The sequence below is a fragment of the Nannobrachium achirus genome (genome assembly GCF_963921795.1).
Source record: "Nannobrachium achirus genome assembly, chromosome: 9".
In the NCBI taxonomy this organism is placed as follows: Eukaryota; Metazoa; Chordata; class Actinopteri; order Myctophiformes; family Myctophidae; genus Nannobrachium; species Nannobrachium achirus.
In genome coordinates, this window is record NC_137818.1 from 49,609,232 (window position 1) to 49,619,340 (window position 10,109).

Below are 10,109 nucleotides of genomic sequence, written 5' to 3' on the forward strand. Positions count from 1 at the left end.
GTGAGACGAGACCAGCTCCAAAACCACTGTGCAGATGTACTAGTTCTATTGTATTAACTCACTCTAACATACAGATTGAGTCTTCAACGTTTTCGGGACCCCCACAATCTCTTCATAGATTCCATATAAATTAGTTTTTCATGTCGTTTGACAGCACAATCATCAGTGTATTTTGGATTTATTCAATTTGTGTTTTCAGATATTTAACCACTTGAACCGTCAATACTTAATAAACTTGACATTTCACTCTGTACTTGGTCTGCCCTTTTCCCCCTCTACACCAAACCTCTTTGCCGAAAATAGTCGATCTACAAGCTCACAACGCCTTGCAGCGCGAGGCGCTGTGAGCTTGTAGATCTGCAATTATTGCCTAAAGTTCTCCGAATATGGAAAGTTCTCCGAATATGGACACTTGGGTGGTTAATATAAAAAAGTTTCTATCACTCAAAGATTTGGAGGACCCCCTGTAGTAATGCTGAGGACCCCCTATGGGTCCCGGACCCCCCGTTGAAGACCCTTGCATTAAAATATGTTTCGGATTGTAGCTTTAAAGTAGTAGTTCACCCCCAAAATTACTTCATTTCTATCAATCACACCCCCCATGAAGCCTTGAATTCAGGAAGATTCTTTTGTTTTTGCTGCATTCCTATTTCCTAAGCCAATAATTTGATGACCTGCAGAGTCTATCTGGTAAGAGACTCAAAGAGTCTCCTACTGGGCAGCCACCCGCTCATCTAATTATTTGCTTAGGAATGCGACAAAAATAAAACAATCTCCATTCATTCAAGGCTTCGTGGCTTGTGTAATTGATAGAAAATAAGTAGTTTTTGGGGTGAACTACTCCTTTATGAACGTGCACACGTGGATCATTGTCAGAGCGGCGGAGGAATTAAATACGTATTGTATAACATTTTTGGAGGAGGCGTTCCTAAACTCAGTCATCGTCAACAGTGCTGACAACTCACGGACTTGAATACTAGCTGTCTGGTGGTGTGTTGAGAGAAATGTTGCTGAAGAGAGAGCATGTTGTTGTCATTCGTATAGCCCAGGTCTGGTTTAACCCATTTAGGCCAAGAATTATTGAATGCTTTAACCAGTGAAAAATAGCAGATATACAAGCTCACAGCGCGGCACCGAGTGCCGCACTGCGAGCTTGTAGATCTGCTATTTTTGAAAAAGTCGTGAAAATGCCTGCAAATCTTTGAATATATGTATTTTTAAAGCGAACATTTTGTAACTCAAATTTTGCTTCTGGGTGGTCCCTGGAACTAAATATTTTGAGATGGGGGGTCTGTGGCCAAATACATATCATTTTGGGGGTCCTTCACATGAAAAGGTTTGAGAACCACTGTCATAGTAGTCTCTCAAGAACAGACTAACTGAGCTCCAGTTAAGTGAAAAGGACCTTTTCTTTGACGATGGCGAGCCAGATTGCTGACATAGAAAGATAGGTTTTTCAAAAAGTCTTAGAAGGATTCAAAAGACACTTATAGAATCGGGTCAAAATTCTAATTTTCACGATTTTTCAAAAATAGCAGAAATACAAGCTTGCAGCGCGGCACTCGGTGCCGCGCTGTGAGCTTGTATATCTGCTATTTTTCAATAGTTAAAACATAAAATAATGATACACAAAATGTGTACCCGTTTTAAATGGTTTAATGAGGAGCCAGGTTCATGGGAAGTACAGCAACAACTGCATGATGGAGAGAAATGCATTATGTTTGACGGTAAATGAGAAGAATTTAGAATAAGTGACGTGTGCTCAGACATACCATAGCAGGGTGATGAATCACACACACACACACACACACACAAGTCATCTTTCATCCCTTTACAGACAGAAAAGGGACCCGGATTTGTAACCATAGATACGGTAGATGGCAACTTGTGAAAACGACGTGTGGGTTTCTAGTATAAAAGGACGGACATAAAAGCACATATACTGTGTAGCTTGTTATTTTCCCCATGTTTTCCCTGACTGAAAGGGAGGGCAGTTTGCCCAGAAACCAGGGTCCTGCACATCAAATCACTTTCCATGAGTACAAATTCATATTTACAATGACCCCCAGTTTTATTACACATTGGGTCACGGACCATCGTTTGTTATCTCCCCAAGATCTCCTCAAGATATCGTTCAAGAATGGTTGGAAATGGACCCATAATGGTACATTTGGTTGCATTGTTGTACACTCTCTCTCATAGTTACAAATGGATAGATTAATACAGATGATGTTATCATTTAAAACAGTGGTTTTCAACCAGTGATGATTTTGGGGGTCCCCAGATGATTAGCTTAATGTGCAACATTGTTTTCTCACTCAACAGTAAACAAACCAACATAAAGTTTAAGTGTATAGAGGGTATCTGCACATTTCTAAAGTGTCAATTGAAGGACTTTTTAATACCTCTAAAATGACAAATTAAACAAATATTAGAGGCAGAAATTGTGAAAATAGACGATCTACATGCTCACAACGCCTCGCAACACGAGGCTTTGTGAGCATGTAGATCATCTATTATCACAATAGGACTGCGTTATACAAAATGTTATGCCTCAACTCTTAGTGCTGTTCAGGGTGGGGGGGGGGGGGGGTCCCCAGTTAAAATATGATTCTTTTGGGGGTTGCGGCGTGAAAAGGTTGAGGACCACTGATTTAAAAAGACAAATTCTGAATATAGATTCTCATATTTCCCATGACAGAAAAGGGGCAAGCTCACTCTGTTACTTTCCATGTTTACTTTCCATATCCTAGACTAGTAAACAGGATAATGCACAGTGCTACAGGATGACGGCATATCTCCACTTCAAAAAGCGTGACAGTTTTTGCATAGCTGGCCTCCCTCCCAGGGCTGCATTGACTGTATGTGAACGACGTTTATGTAAAACTACCGTAGAGTTTATTTAAATTAGAGCTAAAGTTGGAGTTAATAAAAAGGAAAACCTCTTTCAACGATCTAACAGAGAAAAGATTTGTCTAATGGGGAAACCACTTACTAATTGCCTCCTTGAAATGTTCTTCGTATTGTATTAACATTTTCTTGTCTGTTATCTGTCTTTTATCATTGTATTATGTGTGTGTGGTTTATTTTATCCAGTGAGATGTCTGAAGCATTCATACCGATTTTATGTTATTTCATTTATTGTACTGTAAGACTGGACAAAAAGTATTCCAGCAATTGTTTTCTTATTATTAAGCTGTGCCGAATTGCATTATCAATCAATCTTTATTTCAGACTCTACAGGTCCATATATCAACAATCAACAATACAAGAAACAACAGAGATTAAAAACAAAAACAACAACAACAACAGGGCACAACAGAAAAGGCACTAAAAAACATACAGACACTCAATCCAATGTCTCCAGAGACAAGAGGAGTATCTAATGCTGCTCTTCTTAGGCATGATTAAAGTCATTATAATTTCATTTTTAGAGTCCTTCAGCCTCATCATGAAGCTGTACATCAGATTCCTGATTACCGCATTCAAAGTGGCAACCCCACTGTTCACAAACAAATGGCTGGCACTTGTCCACCTAGGGACCCGCAGCAGGATTCTGAGGGCATCATTATACGCCACCCGCAACTTATTATATTTACTTTTGCTATATCTGCACCACAAGTGGGCAGTATACAGTGGTGTACAATAGGCTTTAAAAAGGGCTATCTTTACATCATCAGTACACATGTAAAATTTACGTGAGAGCATATTGGCTTGTGCATATAGTTTACAGTATTGTCTTTGTATATCATCATCATCACTGAGGTCGTCTCTTATAATGTGCCCAAGATATCTGACCTTGTCCACAACATTAAGCACCTTGTCGGCCAGCTGGAAAGAAGGGAAAGCTGCCTTTCGTTCCTCCTTAGTTTTCATTATCATGACAACACTCTTTTTTGGATTAAACTTAATGTCAAACATCTGACCATAATCTGAGCACACTCTAAGCAGCTGCTGTAACCCAGCAGAGCTGGGAGACATGACAACCAAGTCATCTGCATACATTAAATGATTAACAAGCCTTTCTCCCATCATACAGCCAGTCCTACACTTTTTAAGACTGACAGAGAGTTCATCCATATACAAATTAAAAAGCACAGGTGATAATATCCCACCCTGTTTGACCCCATTAGTCACTTGAAATGGACCAGATATAGTATCACCCCATCTTACTTGCATGGTTTGATGGGAGTACCAAAAATGTAAAACTCTTATTAAGTATGAAGGGACCCCTCGCTCTCTTAGTTTTGCAAAAAGTTTGCCATGGTTAATGCGGTCAAAGGCTCGAGAGGCGTCCAGGAAGCACGTAAACATGGTGGAATTATGTTTATTGTACTTACTGACTGCCTCTTTTAGAGCATACACACACATGTCAGTGCCATGTTTACTTTTAAACCCGAATTGCTCATCAGTGGAGACAATATACTTATGTAGTCTTTCAAGTATTATTCTCTCTAGCACTTTTGACAGCACACTAGCCAAGGCCATATGCCTGTAGTTGTCAATGCTAGAGATTTTCCCTGTTTTTTCTTTAACTACAGGCACTAGCATAACTGACATCATATAGTCAGGAAGTATTCCGTGCATCAGCATTCCAGAGAAGCACAGGGCAAGTAGTACTGAAGCTCTGTGGCTGGAGTACCTCAAATGTTCAGCTGTTATCTGATCAGGGCCACAGGACTTATTAAGAGCCAGCTTTCCTATAGCGTTTCTGAGTTCATCTGGTCTGATGATTACTTTATCAGGGGACACCTCTCCAACACTAAAATCATCACTTTTAACACAATTAAAAAGGTCCTTGTAGTGTCGCTTCCACATTTCTGCAATCTTTGCACTCCCTGTGATCCCGTCAATATTGGAAGGCAACGGAATTTTACTATTATTTATTATCTTGATTTCTTTCCAGAAATCCAAGACATCTTTTTGCTGCAGCTTTCTGGCCATAGAGTTAGTTTGCTCCCAAGGTCAGCTCATTCCTCTTAATGAATCGAACTGCACTTTTGAACCGAGCTACAGCCTGCTTTTTTGCATCACATACAGGACCATTCCTAGGTTTGCCCGCATTAACCCACATCTTAAAAGTTTCTCTGGCCTGCTGGTGTAATTCCTCTACATGCTCATTCCAACCCGGCCTGAGTTTATGCAGCTTTCCTCTTCTCTGGCAGAGTACTTCACTAGACTTGTTTAGTCCTTTAACAATCATATCATACATTATACACAGTTCATCATTATGTTTAGAATGATCACAGTTAATATTTTCACACAGAATAGCATTATATGGGATTTCAATACCCCCAAGATTCTTCTCAGTATGATCATGATAAGACCTCAGTTCATCCTCTGAGAGCCTGGCCCACTGGAGTTTGCCACCACACTTGCTTGTATCACTACTAGTGGTCAACTCTGGAACTGTTAGGTTCTCCACCTTTATCTTCATAGATACAGGCATATGGTCAGTTGCTGCCAGCCCATACAGGATCTCAACTTGCTCCACACAGTCATGAGCATCCGCTGTACATATGATATGGTCCAGCCAGGATGTTGTGTTCCAAGCCTCACTGACATGTGTAAAACTAGCTGCTGGCAGCAGGACCCTACTAGATAAGATTAACTTATTGTCTATACAAAACTGAAGCAAATGCCAACCAAACAAGGACTGATCATCACTGATATCAGCATTCAGATCCCCCATTATGTATATACACGACACGTATATTCATTTTCCTCTATAAAAGCGTTTATAAAGGCAAGTCTTTCAAGATATAGATCCTCATTGCTGTAGCTTTCATATGGTGTGTATACATTTATTATTATAAACACATTGTTATTAAAGACAATTTTAACTGCTATACACCAGTCAGCCCCCATCCTAATAACACTTATCAGGGGGTCATATTTTTTATGCCATAATATAGCGACACCTCCAGGTATTCTCCCCTGTACAAGCCCCATGCTCAGATCCGTTGTGGACTCCCCTGCCCCATGGAAATTACTATTAACAGCGTTAAGTTTGTCCAAGTCTTGCTTGGGAAGAAAGGTTTCCTGAATACATAAAATGTCTGTATCCTCAAGGAGTTTGTCTACAGCAAGGCGCCGCGCCTTGTCTGCTGCCGTTTGTCCCAGACGCAGGCCGCGTGTGTTATATGACACAACTCTCATGAGAATCAAACAGCCATCTACACTGTATGTGTAGCAGACAGAGCCTCCTCCACCACTACCGCCCCTCCTGTGACAGCAGTGGTCCTAGGTTTGCGTGCCTCATAGTAGCGCCGCACCAAAGCACCGTCCGGCCACAGAGCCGCATCGTACATGTCCTTCACATCAAGACATTCAGCAGTAACTTTGAATGAACTGCATCTGCTTTGTGCGGTCGCTATTTTTACGCAGGTTACATCGCGACGAAGTTTGTCTCTCAAGTACTTTGTCAGAATGTGTGCATCCAGCTCTGGCGCGAACTTTGTGGCAAATACACTCACCAGCTTTGTCTTTACCGTATGGATGTTACCTCCCGAGCCAGTCCCGACGACAACAACTTTCTTGTCACGCCGAGGCTCCAGCCTGACTTTGGGTCGCACAGGTACTCCAGCAGCCTGTACGCCGCGGCTCCCCCGCTTAGCCACGTAGCTCCATGTTTCAGTCACCGCAGCAGCAGCAGTAGCGTCCCCGCCCCCCTCCGTTGTATCCTTCTCAGCCTCAGGCACAGAGCACTCATCGCAGGCCAGCGTATTCCAGCTCATCTGTCGTTGACGTTGAGCCGGTGGTTTGAGCGACGGCCCGGCACCTCTTCCATTGCCTTTGTCCTGTTGTTTAGGAGACTCCTTCTCTGTCTGAGTCGAGACCAGCACGTTCCCCTTCACCAAACCAAGTTTCTCCGCGACACACAGCCGCTGGTTTAGATCCACGGACATAGTACAAAGCTCATCAGAGGCTTTAACCTGCATGGCCATACCTTGCTTCATTATAGCAACATCTGCAGCGAGCTTCTCAATCTTTGTCAGCAAACATGAAACATCAATGCTGTTAAAGGACACAGGTGGCAATTCGTCAATATTGTGTGACACAAAGCGAGGGATTTTGTCCCCAAGCTCGTTAATTAGTCCGATGCAACTTTTGACGTTATTCACGTCCTTTTGCTCCCCTCTGTGCTGTACACAGCGCTGGCTGGTTTCTGGGCAGAGTTCAAACAAAGCTTTCTTAGAACTCGCAATCCACTCAGACGAGAAATGGCTTGTAGTCAACAATATTAACTCATCCTGGCCCATCGTTTTCATTTTGATGACTAAAAAGTTAAGAAACTCATCTTCCACAATGATGTTGCCATCAGCATCCGTATATTTCATAGGTTTAGATCTCAAAGTTGCAGCTGCAGCCGACGCTGCTGCCGCCGCCGCCATGACCTCTCCAAAGTGACTTAGACATTATGTTGTAGTTACCGTTTACTGTACTTTTAATATAATTTTGCTTTTACATCTACATTCAAGTTTAACTCGGACATGTGTTGCCACACAAAGCCACGGAAATACCCCAATCCAGGAGATATTCTGGAGAAATTACAATTCAGGAGCACCGCAGGAGATGGGGTTGAAATTCAGGAGACTCCTGCCGGATTCAGGAGGGTTGGCAACCCTGACATTGTGTGATATGGAAGCCCATATCTGGCAATGTGGTGTTAAAAAAAATCTATATTAAGTCATAATTATTCATACCAAGTCATTGTTATTAGAAAGTATCTCATTTTGACTTAAGAATGTGTAATTTGTTTTTACGGCACATTGCCTGGAAATGTGGTGGGTTTAGAAAAATAAATAAAATAGTGAATAGTGACAGACTGCAATCTATCTCCCCTTCCCTCAATGACCATACAGTACATGAAGCTAGATAGCATATTTTAGGTTTTTTAGAAACATTTTCTTTTTTTTTTTTTCTTTTTTTTTTGATTAGGTGCGTGGTCTACCTATGTTATTGTTTTTCTAGATTGATATTCCTATGCATTAGTTATATTGTTGTTGATGTACTGACACATTATCTTGCTTATTATATTGATGTATTACCTGCTTATTGTATGTCGCTTTGGATTAAAAGCGTCTGCTAAATGCCTAAATTGTAAATTGTATCTGAAAACGTCACTTTGCAGGAACATCTGGTTCCTGCAAATGAATTGCATGCAGTCTTCTTCCACCGGCTCTGATTAACCACTTAAACCCTCTCTACTTCATTGAGTTCAGAGAGTCTTCACGGAGTCTCCCAGGGGTCTATACCAGAACCCCCTCCTTTTCGCCCCCCTCTACAACAAATCCCATTGCCAAATAAAGTTAGCTGATCTACAAGCTCACAAAACGTCACAGTTTGTCGCTAAGGTTCATGTGGTTGAGATGTACATTAAGCCTACTATATATCCTTGCCCACATCCTATAATTGATGTACTGTATACGTTCAAAGAATTTCAAGTGATGGGGAAAGGGTGCCCGTATACCGGGACCATACATTTTGTGCTACAGCCCTGGCTGCTGCAGGCTTCTGGCTCAATCCGGGGTGAAATAACAGACTCATCGCCGCAATGAAGGCCAGAAAAACTGCGGCTGATTGTTACCTTTCTAGACAAGCGGTGATTAAATGCACCTCTGAGGTGTCTTGATGAAGTAGCCTAAGTGTTCTTTCTGCAGCGGTGGAGAGGCTGGAACACACCGCCAAGTCATGCAGCCCACCTCTCTCAATTAACTCACATAATCACTGTTATTACAGCCCTGTGACCTTTCCCTGCGCGTGCGCACACAGACACTCATGCGTTATAAACACACGCTCCTACCTTCCAACACACACGCACTCACTTTTTTCCAGGTTTCACACACTCGAGTCACGCAGGTTATTAAAACACATAGTTTTCAGACACACACACACACACACACACACACACACACACACGCAGAGGCAAACACCCAAATATTGTCACTGTCGGGCAGAAACCTTGTATCTCCAAATTTCACCTCGCAAATAAAGCCCTGCTTCATCACACAAGGCCGTCGCACAAAAGTAGTGAAAACAGCAGATCTACAAGCATCTATGTGTGCTTGTAGATCGGCTGTTTTCACTAGTTTAAATCGTTTTTTTAAATGATACATACAAAACGAACGGTTTCGGACTTACTGTACAAGGTTTCTACCCGACAACAACGATTGCTCCTAGTATTTGCTGTAACGCCATCATCACAAAGGTCAGCGGGCGTAGCAGACAGAGCAGTGTGTGTGACGGCATTTAATCCTCTTTTCTGTGTTTTTTTTTTCTTTTTTCAGAACCTGCTGGTCAACCACGGATGAACAGCAGAGAGGGGTGACCGGCGCGCCAGAGGAGACGTCAGGAAGACCTGCGGCACTACAAACAGCCATTCCTGTTTTGGCTTTGATATGCTTACATAGAGGCATAGAGTTGATTTACTGTTAGCATGCCTTGATCATTTTTTTTTTTTATATCATTTTTTTTACTTTCATGTTTTTTATTTAGTGCTTTCATATCACACCTATTTATCAGTGCTTTCTTTCATTAGGAGTCGTGGTCCATTTATGTACTCTATGCCACATATCTCCAACGGCGGCAGGTAGACTATTGAAGGAAGAGAAACGCTTGTCTTTATGCCTGGTTGATACTTAGTTACTCGTGGGTGACACGCACAGAAAATAGTCCTGATCTACAAGCTCACAATGTGTCGCGCTGCAACGTGTTGTGAGCTTGTGGATCTGCTATTTTTGGTGCGCGCCACCCACTTAACACTCACAGCTAGTCAAGTCAAGCCTGAGATTCAGGGCTTTGGCTCAGTGCACTTTTATGTCAGACATTTACAGAGTAAAGTAGTTTCTCAATAGACTAAAAGACATTGTGCTCATTTTATATTCATAACAATAATGTTATTATATATAATATAATAAAACGTGTGTATTAGTGTTGGCTGACAGTTTCACAGACAGTGAAAGGACATTGAACTTGAATTGATATCAGACTGATATAGAATGATTGATGATTGTTGAGTTGACTGATTGAGTTTTGTTGCTTTGACTTAGGCAAATCCTATATCTTTTTCAAACAGCAGGTTTAAACTCAGGTAATCCTGTGTGTAT

At 41.7% G+C, this 10,109-nt stretch overlaps 1 protein-coding gene across 1 annotated transcript in view; it reads left to right on the plus strand.

Moving 5' to 3' along the window:
- chchd6a (coiled-coil-helix-coiled-coil-helix domain containing 6a) overlaps positions 1-9,567 on the plus strand; it is a gene marked incomplete at its 5' end in the record, with an annotated part of 107,429 nt that extends 97,862 nt beyond the window's left edge. Inside the window, one exon of the mRNA XM_080734048.1 lies at positions 9,291-9,567. Coding sequence (XP_080590174.1) covers positions 9,291-9,314 — 24 coding nt within the window. The 3' untranslated portion in view covers positions 9,315-9,567. The remainder of the gene's footprint in view (positions 1-9,290) is intronic.
- Between the last annotated feature and the right edge of the window lie 542 nt (positions 9,568-10,109).